At 33.9% G+C, this 19,398-nt stretch overlaps 2 protein-coding genes across 2 annotated transcripts; both read left to right on the top strand.

Annotated features, from left to right (window-relative positions):
- Nucleotides 1-809: 809 nt before the first annotated feature.
- Nucleotides 810-12,867, top strand: LOC105636026 (methylmalonate-semialdehyde dehydrogenase [acylating], mitochondrial). The gene is made up of 20 exons (XM_037641266.2): nt 810-1,041; nt 2,758-3,325; nt 5,435-5,529; nt 5,748-5,819; nt 5,923-6,084; nt 6,158-6,236; nt 6,319-6,473; nt 6,805-6,868; nt 7,242-7,321; nt 7,685-7,750; nt 9,181-9,231; nt 9,333-9,484; nt 10,311-10,401; nt 10,618-10,698; nt 11,605-11,682; nt 11,769-11,804; nt 11,883-11,926; nt 12,016-12,094; nt 12,282-12,372; nt 12,479-12,867. The coding sequence occupies exons 2-20, from the start codon at nt 2,776-2,778 to the stop codon at nt 12,580-12,582; spliced, it is 2,130 nt and encodes a 709-aa protein (XP_037497194.1). The 5' UTR covers nt 810-1,041; nt 2,758-2,775; the 3' UTR covers nt 12,583-12,867.
- A 1,340-nt stretch (nt 12,868-14,207) lies between these two features.
- Nucleotides 14,208-19,398, top strand: ALDH6B2 (aldehyde dehydrogenase 6B2; the record flags this gene model as incomplete). The annotated part of the gene is given in 14 exon segments (XM_012219203.4): nt 14,208-14,400; nt 14,493-14,590; nt 14,796-14,867; nt 14,959-15,120; nt 15,211-15,289; nt 15,405-15,559; nt 15,856-15,919; nt 16,671-16,750; nt 17,081-17,146; nt 17,716-17,766; nt 17,877-18,028; nt 18,690-18,780; nt 18,919-18,999; nt 19,340-19,398. Coding segments are annotated over 14 exon segments (1,238 nt in total), but the record flags the coding sequence as incomplete, so codon positions are not given.

Raw genomic sequence — 19,398 nt, 5'->3', positions numbered from 1 at the left:
AAATAATTTAATAATTAATTAATAGAGAAATATGTGAGGAAATTGTATAATCATTTTAGAAATGATAATGATTTCAATTTATATAATTGGACTATACACTATAAATTGACTTTTTTTTATAATGAGTTCAATGTTATAATCACAAGTTAAAATTATAACTCAATAGTTAAATGTCTTTTTTTGTCATTTTAAATTCAACAGCTAATCAAACAACTATTTTTACCAAACCCTTTTACTTTAAACAGTTATATAAACAATTAACGATTCGTAAAACCACTAATAGCTACTAAAACAGTTAGTAGTGCCGAATATGTCCATATGCCAAATAGATTTTTATATTTGATTTTTTATATATTTATATAGATATATATAAATATAGATAAATATATAGATGTCATTTTTAGTCAATTCATTTATAAAATTATAGATATACATGAATTATTGTTTTTATATTTTTATATTTAGTAAATCTTGAATATATTGGCCATTCTTTACATGTCTTATTATTGAAATTGAGAAATTATATCAAATCTAAACATTTCATCTTACTATTAATTTGCTCTCAGAAGAATTCTTTATTTTACAAATAAGTTTGTGGGGAAAAAAAAAAATTAAAACATACATTTTTGTTTGTTGTTTACAAATTTTATAGAAAGTGAAAATTCCAGCTAATAATTTAATACTAATATTTTTTTAAAAAAAATATTGTCATAGCAATTTTAAGGTTGAGGGTCCATTTTGAAATTACCTAGAGGGTAAGGTATTGAAAAATATTACCCAAATTAAATTACAAATGACCTGTTTGGTTCAAACACATTTTGTGCCCGTTCAGTCCGGTACTTCCAGGCTTTCATCAACTGTCAATAACCAAATACCCAAACACGAACCTCGTTTCTCCCAGGCCACCATGTTCCAATCATCCTGCCTGAAGCAGGTCTCTCTCCTACTGTGACACAATTCACCGTGCTATAAAGAATACAAAATCCAATTCTTGCCGGACGTGTGTTGACGTCGGTTATCACCGGCCGATCGCTGTTTCCGGTAAGCATATGCTCCTGCTGTTATTTTTTTTTTTTTGTGTATTTTGGTCCCGGAGAAAACTGGACACAAAGAAAATTAAATTATCAAATTATTTTCGTTGTTACTGGATAAAGAATTATTTATTTGAGAATTTTTATGGAACTTATTTTTGTTAGACTAGAAGAGTAATGGGTGAGGTTCAAAATTTGTTTAGTTGTTTTTTTAAAAGTTAGTTTGGATTATCAATTTGGTCTAGTTAATGGAAAGGTTAAAATTTTCTCGTTAGGATTGTTGGCTAGTATATTTCTTCCCCTGCTGAAATGCCAATTATGTTACTGAATATGAGAATGCATTGTTCACTGAATACATTGAGAAAATATAGGAAAAGGAAATGAAATTTTGGAAGAAATTTGATAATATGGCAATGGAGTAGAAGGGATTTCCTTCCGTTCTCTTGCGTTGCCCTTATTAAGTAAAGTTTAATTGAGAAAAGAGTAAATTAGTTTAGAGCTTGTTTGGTTTAGGTGTTTGTCATAGCATATGGTTAACGGATGCTGGTATTTGGTAAAATTTTAGTAATGGTTACTATTAAAATGTAAAAATGAATTATTTTTATTTATTATCATGTATCATATGTATATATTCCTTATCTTTTAAGATGGCTATATTATTTTTATTTTAATATGTTATATAAACAAAAAATAATAAGTAAAAAATATCAATAAAAATTTTTTATAATAATTTTTTATAGTTATTATAAATAAATAAAATGATGACATAAAAGTAAAAATATTAATTTAAAAGAATTTATTAGTAATTTTTTATAAGGTTAACATAGTAATATAAACACAAATCTAATAACGGATAGGAAAAAGGCTCCAAAATGCAGCTATGGAATGAGTAGCGGATTGAAATTCTATAGGCTATTAGTTATTGATTAAAATCCTCACTAAACGCATCTAGCCTAGCTGTTAAGTACAAATCAGCTATTAGCTGCATGAACCAGCTGAAGTAAACATTCCTTAGTTATTTTACAAGGGAGTATGAGACTTTTGAAAAGAAAGCGAATTGGTTTGAAGAGGGAAACATAAAAACTCTTCTCTGAGGTATTATTCTACTTTTGCTGACTTTATGGTGTCAATTCATGTTTGTGTCTATTTCTTGGGAAGATATGTAAGTCCCTGTCATTGTCAAGTACGATATAGAATTTTCATCCCCAAAACTGAACTGCAGTACATACTGATTCTTGTCCCAGTGGGTCGCAGCCTTTGTAGATTTTGTTCTAATCCAAACACCATCTCTTTGTTAATTAACATGTTATTGTGAATATGGTGACGTTAGAATGAGTTTAGTATTAATTTATGAGATGTCATTAAATTGCAGTTGATGCAGAATGATCAAAAAGTAAACATTCAAGCTTTTCTGGCTGTGACCTCATATTATAGGAAGAGGACACTCTTGAAGTAAATAATAGCTGGGGCGGGGGGGGGGGGGGGGGGGGGGGTGTGGGGGTGGGAGAGAAGAAAAGTTATGCCTTCAAATGCTAATAAAGCTTGAAACAAAATGAGACTAGGGCGAGTTAATTCCATCTGTATTTCTTTTTTTTTTTTAGTCTTTTTTAAGAGAAGGGGAGAGGGGGGGGGGGGGGGTTGTGTTACTATCTTCAAATGCTTGGAGAGCCTAGAGTCAAATGTTGATTAGAGTGAATTGATTTTATATGTCTTTGGTTTACTGCAGGTCCACTCATGTGTGAAGATGGACATTGAAAGTAGTGCAGAGTTGAATGAAAACCCTCAAATGCTTCCACCTCCACCTGGAACTTTTGTAGATCGTGAAGAACTTATACAACATGTCGGAGACTTTGCTGTATCTCAGGGATATGTGGTAACTATTAAGCAATCTAAGAGAGACAGAGTAGTAATACTTGGATGTGACAGAGGAGGTGTTTATCGCAATAGGCGGAAAGGTATTGATGAATCTCCTGCTGAATGTACTCGTAAAAGAAAAACTGGTTCTCGTCTTACCAACTGTCCTTTTGAACTTGTGGGGAAGAAGGATGATGGATTGTGGGTGCTTACAATAAAAAATGGAACACACAACCATGAGCCATTGAAGGATATTTCAGAACATCCTTCCGCCCGTCGCTTCTCGGAACAGGAAGTTCAGTTAATTAAAGAGATGACTGAAGCTGGACTAAAACCTCGCCAAATCCTGAAAAGATTGAGACAAAGCAACCCAGATCTTCTATCCACTCCAAAACACGTATACAATGTTAAAGCAAAAATCCGACAAGGAAATATGACAGGTGGAGCCAGTCTTCTAATTATAGTCAAGCTTCTATTTTTTATTTCCTTTCGTGTTTCTTAAACCTTTACCTGATTTTAACCATTTCCAAATATATTGATGTCGTAGCATTGAATTGCGTGTCTCTACAGATCATAAGTCACTAGAACATTGGTCATTTAATCCATGCAATTTGTCACTGTAAGAAGTTTGTTGTTCCAATCATTTTCAGAATTTATCTGTATCTGTTGGTCTTCAAGTGTTTGACTATATCATGTTTGGATACACATGAAATGCCAATTTGGAAATGATTGCATTGGTAAGAATGTTGAATTGGAGTTTAAGGATAAGTTCACAAATGACCATAGAGATTTTTAGTCATATCATATGAGTGCATTCATATTGTTGGACTTGAAAGGAAGACAGGTAAAACCAAAAATGATAAGGTTGATGATGAGTCCTGAATAAGTTCTTAAGATGACGAAGGATAGGGTGTTATCCTTTCCCTGTGTTTTCTTTTTTACATCTCTAATATAAAAAATAAAAATACACCATAGATGGATTAGTTCCTGTAAGTCTTAAAGGGACTGTTAATCTTCTTTGATTACTTAATAGCTTATGGTTTTCTCATTCTACAAGGCTAGATTGGTGGATTTAAACCCTTCTTAACTCTCTTGTTCATGATTTTCACAAAAAAAAAAAAAAAAAAGAACTTTCTTGTTTATGGCCGTCTTTCAGACCATTTCCATTTGGCAAATCGCATTTGGATAGTTGGGGTTTCCTCTGAGTTCTAAGATTTTTGTGGGGTTTATGATGATGCAATAATCTGCTAGAAATATGTGGATTGTAGGATGTATGTGCCATGTGCAAATGTAGTTGTGAGACCACAGGTATCACTTGCAATGTTCTAACACTTGGAATATTCAGAATAGAACTTGTTTCCATATTTGATGCTCTGTTTTTCTACCTGTGAACTTTGGGAATTTGTTGTTCACCTGCCATGGGTCTATCAGGAAAAGATGGGCAGGCCAGTGTTTATTGGAATATGTATTTTTTTATTGTGTTTGCTGTATTCTGTTGTAGAGATTGGAGAAATGCAACAACATTTAGAATTCATCATTTGCAGTTCCACTTGCTTTGGCATAGGATATTATTTTGGCTTCATTGTGTTGTAGAATTATCCACATAACACAGTTTTCTTTTTAAGAGGGCCGCGCGCCCCCCGGGGGGGGGGGGGGGGTGGGTGGTGGTGGTGAATGAGCATTCCCTGCCTTGCGCTTAGGCTTGCAAGTGTTTTTAGGAGGAGAAAAGGGGACGACAGGGTAGTCCTTCCCCTTTAATATGAGAAACAATTGCAACCTGGGGTGTAATGAATTACAGTTACAGATTGGCAGAGGAGGAAAGTGATGGTACAAGGAAGATTTATTATCCTTCACCCTTCTTTTGTTTTACTTTACTTTATTTCTCAAAATACAATAATACTCTGTTTTTTTTCCATGCCTAATGATACTGTCATCAAATTTTACGATTGAGTTTATATATCTCTTAAAAAACCAAACGTGTTTCTCCCCCTTCTTCTGCATTATTCATTTTTTTCTTCAAAAATCTCTCTTTCCTTCCCTTCTGTTCCCTGACTATCCTCTCACAGTACCTCCTTCTCCTTACGCCTTTTGTGGTCACATATAGTTCTTGAATTGGAAGATGAAATCAGCTTACAAAGATTTTAGAGTGGTTTATTTGCTGGATATTTTGGCAAAGCTTTGAGAGTTTTTGTATTAGGCTTATCTTTGAAGTGTGCAATAATGAATCATATCTTATTGACGTGACAAAGTTCTTATTTTCTGGTCCTTCACTGATCATTAATTACTGTTCCCACACCTGTAGGGCAAGAGTGCTTGGCAGCTAAACTAAGGTTTATGTTCTGGTTCCATTCTACCCATTTGCTTATCCTGATTTCCTCAGTGACAGTTGGAGCTGATGCTTTTCTCAATGCGTTAGATTTGACTAGATGCGGATATGTTTTGTACTTTTGAAGAATGTTGCAATTAAGTTATCAATTGTCTCATGTCCTTAGGATTTAGACTATAATTTCTGGCAGACTGATTTTTTTCCTTAATTTTTGGTGCTGCAGTAAGACACTTCAGGTCATTAAGACCAGAGAAATCTGCTGTTAGGAACAATTATCTCTCAGTTACTGAGCCTTCTTGGAGGCAGCGCTGTCCCACAGTAAGTCCCAATGAAATTTAACATACCTTGGATCAACAAGATCTCATCAAAAATGATTTTGATAGAAGCAATAGGAGAAAGATTCTTACTTCTCTTCTCCTGAGTATCTCTAGAAAATCGTTATGCTTTCTCTTCTTCTTTAACTCTCTCTATTCCCAGTTAGTTAGAAGTTCTAAGTAATTAGGCTGGATTTTAACCTATTTGTTAATGCCTGCCAGAGGGTTCCAAATCTCATTGGTGGCAAATTTGTTGATTCACAGTCTTTTGCATCTATCGATGTTATAAATCCTGTAAGTTTATATAATGCCCTCAAAAGTCTTTTTCTTTTTTTTTTTTTACTGTTATTCGATAGTATTTGTTCATTCCTTCCCATTATTTACTGATATGTGATAGGCAACACAACAACTTGTTTCTCAAGTTCCTTTGACTACAAATGAGGAATTCAGAGCTGCAGTATTTGCTGCAAAGCGGGCATTTCCATCATGGAGAAGCACGCCGATTACCACTCGTCAACGAATCATGTTCAAGTTCCAAGAGCTTATCCGGAGAGACATTGTAAATATTTGGATTTGTATACTTGAAAATGCAATATCTGGTCGATATGACTTGCGGTTATTTTCTCTCTCAGGATAAGCTATCCATTTGCATTATTACTGAACATGGGAAGACTTTAAAAGATGCATATGCTGATGTGTCACGAGGCCTAGGTTAGTTTCTTTTATATGTTATCCATGAATGATATCATTTGTGATGCTTGTGTTCTACAAAGTCTTGGATGTTCCCTCATAGAGGTGGTGGAACATGCTTGTGGATTGGCAACTCTGCAAATTGGAGAATTTGTTTCCAACGTGTCTAACGGAATTGATACCTATAGCATTAGAGAGCCTCTTGGTGTTTGTGCTGGAATTTGCCCATTTGAGTTTCCAGCTATGATACCACTATGGGTAAGTCTATTATACTCTTTCCTTGTGTTGTTACTCATTGTCTGTTGATCTGGCCACAATATTAATCTGGTACACATGACCTGTGGGACTGCCATTGTTTCTGTACTTTGTATTCTACAAGTAAACATGGTGATAGTGGCTGTGATGGTGTACAGACCATGAATTTAGTACTATGACCTAGTTACAGTGCTTTTTAGGTTTATGGCCCCCTACCCCCCTTTTTTTTTATGTCTGCATCTAAGCTGTCATCAATTGCTTAAGGAATGATAAAGAGAATCATATTGTTTGTTTGAAGTTTAATTATATATGTGTGTTTTTTATTTGTTTGCAGATGTTTCCTATTGCTGTCACATGTGGTAATACTTTTATTCTGAAGCCATCAGAGAAGGTTCCAGGTGATTTCTATAGTATATTCACATGTGGTAATACTTTAATTATCAGAACTTCTAGTAGTATATATATATATATATATAAAATTCATGCTATGGCAATCATAAGGGAAAAAATTTAACTAGTCTAGTCAATTTTGTAGTACTTTGATGAGGATTTTGTGTAACGTATGCAATTTAAGCAAATTCAAACTAGAAGGTTTTGATTTAAAATTGCCCCTTCTGACTGAGCTTTTGTAATTCATATGCTGTTGAAGCATTGAACCTTTGAGTTCAACTAAGGATCTCCGGATCTTTCTTTTATATATTGTGCAACTTGGTCTGCCATTACATGGGACATGTTCAAAATCAAATAATATGCTGTCTTGCATTATTGCAGGGGCTTGTCTGTTGTTAGCGGAGTTAGCTATGGAGGCTGGTTTGCCTAATGGTGTCTTAAATATTGTTCATGGTACCAATGTAAGGTTTTACTTTAAGAATTGAGTCAGGGTTTTTCTTTCACTCTAAGGTTTCACCAGTTTATGGTGTCAGTGTCACTTGGAGAGTTGACTGATTTTTGTTCTTTAGGCCACCATGTGAGCATGAGGCAAAGGTTAAAATACAAAATACATAACTTATTGCTGTCCCTTTACCATTTACACATTCACCAAAGTACTGAAAGTTTATGTTTTGAGAATATGTGCATTAGCCTTAAATTATTCAACTGAATATGTCACAACTGAATCCTTTTGGTGCATTGACATATCTTCCTTTTGTATTGTTTCTGAAACAATTCTTCTTTTTCATTCTTCGGTTCTCATCATCTAACTATTTGTGTTCCAGGACATTGTTAATGCTATTTGTGATGACAGTGATATTAAAGCTGTTTCATTCGTGGGTCAGAATTCAGTAAGTCATATCTAATTGCACATTTTGATACATATTGCTGAATAATATCTCCATATGATGCATATGTTTGTGGAATTTGCGAGTTAGTAATTTCAGTTTATGCATATGCAGTTGTCTGTGCTTTTAGTTGAAGATGATAAAACATCTTTCTTTGCTACTAGACTAGCCAAACATTGCAGGTTTATTATTTCCCTGCATGCTTCTAGGGTCAAAAAGTGCAATCTGCATATGACAATTTATGCTTCCTTGTACAGGTTCTATTGTGAAAAAGGATGTGGGAAAACTGTTGAAAGTTCAAACTTTTATTTTGACTTATTCCCTGAAGTTTTATTCTTGAAATAGTTTTCCAATTTTTCCATCTCAGCATAGAGAGTGCTACAGACACCTGAATACACTTAATATACTAATTTGGGTAAAAGAAATGCATCGGCCTAAAGTCAACATCCAGAAAAATGCCTTGTGCTGAAGGAGATGAGACATTTTGGCGTCTAGTAAAGACTGAAAGCTATGTCTGGAGGGGACAAGACATCTGTTTATGATGGCAGTATGATTGTGTGTGGGGGGCTACATTGGTGGTTGTATTTTGGGTTGCAGTTGTAGCTGTTACTGTGGTGGTTATAGCCAGGAACTAGTGTAGACAGAATGACTGTCAGTGTGGTAATTTGAGTAGGAGTTTTTTCCTCTAAAAAAGCTTCTGCTTGTTGTGACATTCATAAAAAGTATCCTTTTTGTGATGTTAGCTATAAGTGTACACTGTTGCTTTAACTTTACATTAAGTGCTGCTGCACTTCTACTGTACAAGTTTGAGTAATTCATTCTTTGCTTATGAGATCAGTTATTGTGGCGTTCCATGATTAACATGGAAATGAATGATGAAATTATTTGCCATTGCTCATATGATATCGGAGGCAAGAGCAATATTACAAGATGCTGAAAATGTTAGAACATACTTTTCTCAAATCTCAGGTCTTGTGGGTGTTAAGTTTGTTTCTATGCCATATATATGCACACACACACACACACACGGGGCTGAAGCCAAGTTTAAATAGAAGGGGGGGCAAATTATATAACAGACAAGTTAAAGGGAAACAAAGTGGTAGGAGTGCTTTAAAAATAACTAGAAAACTAAGGTTCAAACCTTGGAGATGTAATTTTTTTTTTTAAGAGAAAGGGAGGAATTGACCCCCTCCTCTAATGAGTAGTTTTGTCCATGCACACACGCACACACACAAACACACATGCCTAAGTAGGCTGCCTCTGTGCAACATGATTTATGTGACTTCTTCAAGTATTCTCATCTTAAAATGGTTTTAGGTTTTGATTTGACATCTCCATCAACAAGAAGTATTGTTCTTATCTTAAAATGGTTTTAGGTTTGCAATTTGACATTTCCATCAATAAGAAGTATTTTTATTGTCATGCTCTTTTAGGTTGGTGCACATGTGTATGCAAGGGCATCAGCTAAAGGAAAGCGTATTCAGGTAAATTCCATTGATCTACTTTAAGAATTTCTAGTTCATCTTTTTGTGTGCAAAAACGGTTTTTTATGAATGCAAATTGGCTGGTCGATTGGTTGCTTCAGTCCAATATTGGAGCAAAGAATCAAGCAGTTGTCATGCCTGATGCAAGTGTGGATGCTACTTTGAATGCTCTAGTTGGTGCTGGCTTTGGTGGTGGAGGACAAAAGTGCATGGCCCTAAGCTCAGTTGTATTTGTTGGAGGCCTAAGTCCATGGTATCTTATTTCTTTTAAATTTATATGCATTTTGGTCTGGTAGTTATCAAGTCAACTACCATGAAGGCCTCAAATTGCAAGTTTGTGCAGTATTTCTTTTTTTCTATTTTTCTTTTTGAAAAGCTTTATTCAATAAATTAAATAATGATTATTTGCACCTTGAATAAGTGTTTTCCAACCTATCATAGAGTAATAAGTGTTTTCCATTCTAGCATAGAGTGGACAATTTGGTTTGTTTTTGTTGAAGACCCTTCTTCTTGATAAGTGGTTAATTTAATGATTTAATGGTGAATCCTGTATTCTGCATATCCGTTTTCTTTCTCCCCTACTTTTCTTTCTTATAGAGTAGCCTAGGTAGCTAGCCATCATTCCAAGTTGTCATGCATTGTATAACATGTTTCTGTTGTTGAATCAATACCTATGGGTGCTTCTAGAGGCTTTTTTTTTTTTTTTTTTTTTTAGTTCAGGGGATTGAGATACATTTCAGATATGATATGTGAGGAATTAGATTGACTTTTGTTAGCTAAGTTTTGTTGTTGTTCTTAGACCTAGTATAAGTGGTAAAACAAAAATGGTTGGCTTTCCAAAATAACACACATGGGCCAAAGCAATCCATTCCTATCGATTAAGGTTTAAATAGCTAAAAAAAATTTGATAAAAAAACATGTTCTCAAAACTTATTAGATGTATTAAAGTTACCTCTTACATCCTTGAGAAATTCTACTATATTTTTTCCTCTTCACATATTAAAATGAAAAGATACTGATTTTTTTTACAAAAATTGAATAACAAACTTAAAGATCAGTTTGCTATTGCTTTTTACTAGGGAAGAGAAACTAGTAGAGCGTGCTAAAGCATTTAAGGTAACTGCTGGAACAGAACCTGATGCAGAGCTTGGTCCAGTCATTAGTAAGCAGGTGCATAGTTCAGTCAAAGTTTTCCTTACCAATCGGCATTTTGATTCTAAATCAAGATAGTGAATTGCAAGTACTTAGATTTTTATAATTTTTAGAAATTATTATATCCTGCATGGCAAACCTGTTTGCAACTGTTGCTAGGCATTTGCATTCATCATGTGTACATGCCCTGCCTGCTTATGACTGTAAGTTCTGGTTATTCTTTATTATTGACAGGCAAAAGAACACATATGCTCATTAATTCAGGCAAGCATTGAAAGTGGTGCAAAACTAGTTCTTGATGGAAGAAAGATTGAGGTATCTGGTTTTGTTTTTGTTTACCTGTCTTATTTGTCGTTGCTACGAGTTCCTCCAGAATTTTATGACAATATAGTCCCCACCCTAATAATCTCTCCCCTACCTCCTCCTCGTCTGGCTTCCCCCAGCCATAGAAAAAGACTTGCAGTTGATTCTCATAATTAGTTGCTAAGATCTGTGATTTTGGTCTGGCAAGTCCATGGAAAAGCTTAAATTTAGTGTTGGAAGCCCTCACCAATCCTGAAACTATGATAGGTGAGGGGTTGCACTAGTTCTATGGAACTACAGTAGGAGTTATGTTGGGAGCTGGCATGGACGCATTGTACAACTGACACAACTGACAACAATGTCTTTGATTGGCCTAGCCAAAATTCAGTTGCAAGTTAAAGTTTATAGGGATTGTGCAAGCAACCATATATGATTCTATCATATTATGGTCAAGGTAAAAGAAAAAGGATGGTTCATGTTAAAGGAAAGGCCAAAAATATAGTCCAGCATCAAAGAGTGGGAGATTTACGAACATAAAGCTGTCTTCTTATTTGTCACTGATCATGGCCTAAGAAAAGGCTCATATGTAGATGTAGCATAACTATATTTGATGATGGGGATATTGGGAAAGAAGAGTTTCCCAGCTGGATCTAGTTTTATGAATGAATGTGCCTCGTACAGATTGAAAAAATCACTCTAATAAATTATTTAATATTAGCTACCGGGGGAAAAAAACTTGCAACGATTACTATTCCTCCTTACTTCTGCTCTATGCATTTGATTCATCACAGATGAGGTGGGTCATTGTGACATTTTATAAGCAGTAATAGAGCATGCATATAGTCTTCTTTCAGCTTTGGATATTTAATGAATCTACCGTGGCCTATTTTGTGATGTTATTTTGTTGATATCTGTTAGGTTCCTGGATATGAAAATGGGAACTTCGTGGGTCCTACCATCTTATCTGATGTCACAGTCAACATGGAATGCTGCAAGGTAGTTTATTTAGAGACCATCTTGGATGATTTCTGGTAAGCTTAACTTCATCACAAGTTCATGATACTCCATGTTGATTTGTGCAGGACGAAACCTTTGGCCCAGTTCTTCTTTGTATGCAGGTTTGCTACTTTTCCATCCATCTATTTGTCTAACTACTACTAAATTGAGGAAATAACAAATATTTTTCTTATTCTCAGGCGGATACTATTGAAGAGGCCATAAATATTGTTAATGGAAATAAGTATTCCCAAACTTTCAGCTTCTCTTGACCCCCTTAAAGTCAAATGATTTGAAGTAATGTTTCATGTTTTTATGTGTATCCTCTCACAGGTACAGCAATGGAGCATCTATATTTACTACATCCGGTGTTGCTGCAAGAAAATTTCAGACGGACATTGAGGTTGGGCAGGTAAGGTGGCAGTCACAAAATCAAATGTAGTCTGCTTAACTAGTATTTTGTGTTAATTTTAAAGATTCAAATATTTTACTTCATGTTTCCTGCCATTAAATTTTTACAGTAGTTTAAACCTCTCAAATGTATGGTTGTCTCCATTTACATTTCATTGATGTTTTTCAATGAACTTGGTGTTCTTCAGGTTGGAATTAATGTACCTATCTCAGTCCCGCTGCCATTCTCTTCGTTTATCAGCTGCAAGCCATCTTTTGCTGGAGATGTCAACTTTGATGGTAAATATACACCCTTTTAAAAAGTAACTTTCTGTTTGACTTTCAATGGAGAATTATACATTTTCTGAAGTTGAAGATTGATAGCTATTTCAAACAATTACTGCAGGCAAAGCTGGAATACAGTTTTACACCCAAGTTAAAACTGTAACTCAACAATGGAGAGATTTGCCAAGTGAAGATTTGTCAGCTGCTGAATTGCCAAGCTCTTAAAGATCATATTAGAATGAACAAAAATCTAGGACTAGTTTTCTTTTTAACATTTTGGAGTAAAGAAAATGGCACAGTTTGTTTATACCAGTGTCCTCTTTTCCAGTTATTATCACATGCATCCAATCTCACACTCACAAGGTTTTATCATTGTAGGAAGAGCGAACATGGAAGATGCATAGTTTAGATTGGTTAGCTTTGTAGTGATGTTGGTGACTAATTAAACTACAAGGTTTGATGATTTTTTATGTCAAACCTTTTATCAATAAATACTCTCCTTTATTATAATTTAGTAAGTATATATAATATTTGAGTAAAGATTTAACTATTAAAATAAAAGTTTATGATATTAATTTAATAATTTTTTATTCTTTTTATTACCACGAGTGTTCCATATCTTTTAGATACGAGACTATTTTCGTATCACGGATTTTGACTATTCTCGCAATATGGTTGTACTTTAATTTTTGAAAACAGAAGAATAATTGTTGGTGTATGATGAAATTAGGTGGCAATCAATGATAAGATTCTTTTTGTGATTTTGTCCAATATCTGTTACATTTTTCTTTTAAAATTATCATCTGATCTCAAGGATGGACGATCATTATCGTTATCATCATTTTGATTGCTGAACTGGCGCTTCTTTAGGAGATTGAGATTCCTAATATTTCAGTATTTTTGCTTTTAACTTGTTTGAGAAAATTTGTAACTTTTAAATAGACAAATATGGCTTCTTCCTCTAATGTCTATCTTCCTCTTCTTTAATTTTTCTCATTTTTTTAAAAATTACTTTTTTTTCCTCTATATCTATATCTATTTTATTTATTTATTTATTTTTGACTTCATAATTTCACTTTATTTTAATTTAAATAGTATTGGAGCTGGAATTAATATTACTACCAATGATATTTTTTATTTTTTTAATAAATAATAAAATAATAATATTACTAATATTCTTATTTTTTTAATAATTAATAAAATTGATAATATCGTTAATTTTTTTATTTTAATATTTTTAATAAATATCATCATTAATATTTTTAAATAATAAAAGAATTGCATATTCGTACAAGGCGGGTATATGATTAGTTGTTTTTCTATTATTAATTGGCTATAAGTATACTCCTGAGTTTACAAAAAGAATTTTTGGCACTTTTTAAATTTTATTTTAATATATTAAACACTTTAATTTATAAATTATATCTATTAAACACCTTAATTTATAAAATAATTTATAAAATCTAATTGATTAAAAAACTATTAAATAGTTGAAAACGTGGAAATGATTTTATTTAATCGATTAAAAAATTAATAAATAATTGAAAATGTAAAAATGATTGAAAATTTGCACTAACTGCATGGAATTAATATTTTATATTTTAGATGTAAAGATTAAATAATGTAGAAATGTGTTTAAGGTTATTAAAGTTTATAATTTTAAATAACACGATAAGTCTCTCCTAAAATTTAAAATGTCAAAAGATTTTTTTTTAATTGATGGGTATGCATATGCATTTAATTAATTCTTTTTTTTAGAAGATGCATTTAGCCATTCTTAATTCTTAATTTTTGTTTTGGATAAATATGCTTACATGTCCTAATAATAAAAAAAAAGGAAAAAACTGTCAGCAACTTTGAATGTCTACCGACCGATGATTCCTCATTTCAATCCAACGTTCAGATCCCAGTAAGTCACTCCCTTCAAAAGCAACACTGCCACGACACTAATCACACCCAGTCTCCCTCGTCGAATCAGTGAAGGAAAGACAGACAGAGAAGGAAACAATACAGAGATGTTGCTTCAATTTTCTATTCAACGAGGTAATGAATATTAATTTATCAATAATAATTGATTTCATATTAGGAAATGATTTTGATTTTTGATTTTTGTTTGTTCTTTAATGTGCTTGCAGTGAAAAATCTGAGGACGTTGAGGTCTCAGATCTTTGCTTTGAGGAGCTCTCATTTCTCTACTGCTACTCAGCCTTCTTCAAGTCAGCGTAAACCTCTGGTAGATGTTTTGTATACATGTGAATGATATAAATGTAAATTTCTTGGTTTAGTCAAGTTGTTTGTTATTGAATCATGTTCTTATTCTTTTCATTTATGTTTTGATTGATCCAAATTAAGCTTAAAGACAGTCTTTTTTATTTCAAGAAATTGTGGTGTGACTTTTTGTTGTTGTTTAATTGAGTTCCTGGCTTCGACGTTGACAGAGGGTTCCAAATCTCATTGGAGGGACATTTGTTGACTCACAATCATCTTCAGCCATTGATGTGATAAATCCTGTGAGTACTAGAATTTTTCTTTTTTGAATTGAATTCATATTGCAAGTAGTTGTTCTTTTTTGGGTTCTGATTGATTTTAGTTTGACAATAGGCTACACAAGAAGTTGTATCACAGGTTCCTTTGACTACAAACGAAGAGTTCAAAGCTGCAGTAAATGCTGCAAAGCAGGCTTTTCCAACTTGGCGTAACACGCCAGTTACAACCCGCCAACGCATTATGTTCAAACTCCAAGAGCTTATTCGTAGAGATATTGTAAGCATGCTGGATTCAAGTTGCCTTGGTGTATTTGCTTTTATCTTTTGTAAAATAGGTTTTTGATTAATCCTTGTCATCTTGTTGTAGGATAAGCTAGCAATCAGTATTACAACTGAACAGGGGAAGACTCTGAAGGATGCACATGGTGATGTGTTCCGTGGGCTTGGTTAGTTTGTTTTTGCCTTCCATTTGTTGTTTAAGAAGTCTTTGTGGTGAACCGGTCTTAGAGATTACCTTAATTGTTGGTTTGCTCTACCGATTCTTTCACATTTCTTATGTAGAGGTGGTGGAACATGCTTGTGGAATGGCAACTTTACAAATGGGGGAGTATGTCCCTAATGTATCAAATGGAATTGATACCTACAGCATTAGAGAGCCGCTCGGTGTATGTGCTGGGATTTGCCCTTTCAACTTTCCTGCAATGATTCCTTTATGGGTAAACCTTTGTATTCTTCTTTACACTTTTTTTTTTTAATTTCCTTTTCATAATATTACTTTAACTCTATGATTGATCCTTAACTGGATGTTAGCATAATTACATACTTGTTTTGGTGGGGATGAAATTTGAATGGTGTGTCTTAGATGTGTCAAAACAATTATATGTACTTGTTTCATCTTAATGCTTTTTAGTTTTCTTGAGCCTACAAATATTATTTTGCGCTGCAATTGAATTGTCAGTTCTTAAACAAAAGGAAAAGAAAAATCATTAATTGCTTGTTTCTGTTACTGCAGATGTTCCCTATTGCAGTCACATGTGGTAATACCTTTGTCTTGAAGCCATCAGAAAAAGATCCAGGTGAGTGTTAAGTTGTAATTAAATTGTTAAGCATAATCTCTTATGGGGCTATATCATATTAAACAACGGAAAAAAAGATAGATGAATTCTAAACTTGTTTAGAAGTTAGTTGCACTGAAAGTGTGGCCTCCATTGTAATTTTGAGGCACATGGAATTGAGAAATGTGGAATTTTCTATAGTTGCAAGACCAAATCCTCCTAAAATTATAGCACTTGGAACATAGGTGTCTATGTTGCCAGGTGTTATTCCCATTGCATGTAGTGGTTGCCCTATTTTTTTCCCCATTATATCATAGCTATCAATGTTGAGAATTCTGTGAGAATGTATTTGGAATCGCCCACTTATTATAGAAGCTCCATGCTCAGTGTTTTAAAAATATATGCTTTGCAAGTCCTGGAAAATTCTGGGCAGGAGAGCAAACATTGTGGTGCAAAGAATTCCTTTGCCAAATGAGGTGAAGGAGATGATTTGAGCAGTCCATTTGCCTAGGTGGAGTGTTATGGCTGTGTATTCTGTGCATCTTATTGCTACTTGTTTGCAAATTCATAAGTATCATTCTATGTTCTTTTCAAATGTATGAGAAACACAATACATTTGGGTGGACTTCGAAGAATGAATGAAAATGGTTCGGTTAAACCAACTGTGTTCTTTTTAAAGCTTTCATTTGATTAATTGCATGCATGGAAAAAATAAATATGAAATTTCATACTGCTCTCTCAGCCATGGTTTTCATTTTTGTTATTTTGCCAGGGGCTTCTATAATGCTTGCAGAGTTAGCAATGGAAGCTGGTCTGCCTAATGGTGTCTTAAATATTGTTCATGGCACTAATGTATGCTATGACTGATCAATAAGCCTTTTTTTTTTTTTTTTTTTTTTTGCTTTTTCTCTTTTGAAATTCATTTGCTGTTCTTGTCTTCCTAACAGAATACAATAAAGGACTTGCTGAATATTTTTCACACTTTTAAGAACTGTTGGTTTTCACTTGATGACTTCTAAAATGTCTAAATAATTACAGGCTATTATATACTCCACAGAAAACAGCTACAATTTTTTTAGTTATAAAATTTTAAGTCACAGACTCATGACTTTTGGTACACTGGTGGTAGTACATGTTAGGTTTAGCAAACTTGTTTCTTAATGTTTGTCAATTTTGCAACAGGATATTGTTAATGCTATTTGTGATGATGACGATATCAGAGCTATATCTTTTGTTGGTTCCAATGTTGTAAGTTGTTCATTGCTTTCAGCATTATTCCTTTATGATATATAGTCTCAAATTTTATGAGTTGGGAACTACAAAATCATGCTTGCTTGTGGAAGATTTTCCAAAAAGCAGCAAATTGCTATTCATATGTTTCATGTTTGATAAAAACTGAACACTTAGAAATCCAGGTTCTCCATCTGTGCAATTTCAAGGAACTAACATTGTAATTCCTTGTTTCTAACTTAAGGAAACATAAGTATCTTCTATGCAGATAAGCTCATTACTTACCACTCATCTTTTGCATTTTTTGTGTACAAATGAATTGAAAGATGAAAATGAAAAATGAATTCATGTTTCTGGAAGAAAATACATGGCATATAATTACATGATGGTCTTAAAACTATGTTCCTTCTATGAAAGTTGAACATATACTTCATCATCTAAGGATGGTTGATCTTTATAACTGGTTGTGCATCATAGTTAGTGTATATCTTTGATTTTCTTTTTATGGTCATCATGAAAGTCATCTACACGGTGTCACTGGTATCATAGTTACATTCTCATTTCATCTTTTTGTTGACATACTGAAGGCTGGCATGCACATATATGGAAGAGCATCAGCTAAGGGAAAACGGGTTCAGGTAAGTTGATTTTCTTCACCAGAACCATCCAGTCTTTTAGGGCTATTGCAATACGATTGTTTGCTAATACTGAAATTGAAATTAGTTGGCTTTATGATTATGTTGTTCAGTCGAACATGGGAGCCAAAAATCACGCAATCGTCTTACCTGATGCAAACATGGATTCTACTTTAAACGCCTTAACTGCTGCCGGTTTTGGTGCTGCTGGACAACGTTGCATGGCACTGAGTACAGTAGTTTTTGTTGGGGACTCAAAATCATGGTTTTTGCTAATTCCATCTCCCTCTTTATTATAGATTTTCAAACTTTCTGTTTGCATTGTTTTGATTTGATTTCAGAGGCTAAAACTTTAATGTAATGTTGATATTTGCTGTTGCTTCACCAACTTTATGTGTAATTTATGCATATGAGCATATGAAGATGTACATGTTTGCAATTATGTAGCATTGAAATCATTTGTAATTTTTTGAAAAAAAGAAAGTAACTATGTGTCATGCAAGAACAGGTTTCTAGGAACAGAATGGGAATTATATAATCAGCAAACTAAGCAAAACCTAAGGCATAATATATCACCTGAGCTTGGTAACTTCTACCTATTTCTTCAAAGTACATGCTGGCTACAAGAATATGTCAAAGTCTGCTGCATAATGGAACAACTCTATTGTTAATTCGAGCTACCCACAGTGGCATGCATTAATTCATTTATGTTGTCACAGCTACTCTATTGTTAATTCCAGCTACCCATAGTGGCATGCATCTCTGTTGTTCTTATGTGTTTGTTTGAGACCTCTAGCGTGCATGTTGGATTGAGATTGCAGATCATTACACATTTTGTCACATGGTGTGCAATGTATTTTCAATAGTCGTAGATATTATTACAAAGGTATCGTAGCATAAAGGAGATATTTTGCAATATTTCTCAGGGAGAGCAAACTTGTGGAACGTGCAAAAGCTCTTAAAGTAAATGCTGGAACAGAGCCTGATGCGGACCTGGGTCCAGTCATTAGTAAACAGGTATTGTCCATGTTTCAATAATCTATCATGTAGATTGCACCACTTCTATCAATTCAGAAGATAAAAGAATGAGAATGAAAGTGGTCTAATTCATGCTTCAAGTGAGCTTATTGTGCTTGGATACTGCTGCATTCACAGGCCAAGGAACGAATACATAGACTAATTCAAAGTGGTGTTGAAAATGGTGCCAGACTACTGCTTGATGGAAGAAATATAGTGGTATGCTATTTTCCATTTGATATTTTGCTTGCATCACTATTCTGTTACTAGCACCAGACACTCCTTTACTGCAGAAGGATGGGTATGGTACATAATTTTACACCTGAAAAATAGATTATGTACAGGAAAATTGGTAGGAACTAGGAACGCAATAATATGTCTCTCCATTGTAGGAAGTAGGTAAGGAAATTGGCCTGCCACAGGCTTGGTTCTTTGATTGCCCTGTCACAAGTATGAATATGGCCCTTCATAGAGTCCTCATTTTTCAGTAACATAAAAATTTTTCAGCTTTATAATCAGGAAATGGTCAGCTTACCAATATATTCATGGTTTCAACTAGGTTCCGGGATATGAGCAAGGTAATTTTATTGGTCCAACCATCTTATCAGGAGTCACAGC

This window comes from Jatropha curcas, chromosome 6 (genome assembly GCF_041381405.1).
Source record: "Jatropha curcas cultivar XTBG-Jc1 chromosome 6, XTBG_Jcur_1.0, whole genome shotgun sequence".
Classification (NCBI taxonomy): domain Eukaryota; kingdom Viridiplantae; phylum Streptophyta; class Magnoliopsida; order Malpighiales; family Euphorbiaceae; genus Jatropha; species Jatropha curcas.
Note: the sequence above shows the minus strand (reverse complement) of the source record. Positions and strands in the feature narration are given on the sequence as shown.

Bases quoted from the DNA above. Each gene is read 5' to 3' on its own strand.
- LOC105636026 (XM_037641266.2), top strand. From the start codon at position 2,776: ATGGACATTGAAAGTAGTGCAGAGTTGAATGAAAACCCTCAAATGCTT. The intron at 5,820-5,922 runs GTAAGTTTATAT...GATATGTGATAG, and splicing joins CTATCGATGTTATAAATCCT to GCAACACAACAACTTGTTTC. The intron at 7,751-9,180 runs GTAAGTCATATC...ATGCTCTTTTAG, and splicing joins CATTCGTGGGTCAGAATTCA to GTTGGTGCACATGTGTATGC.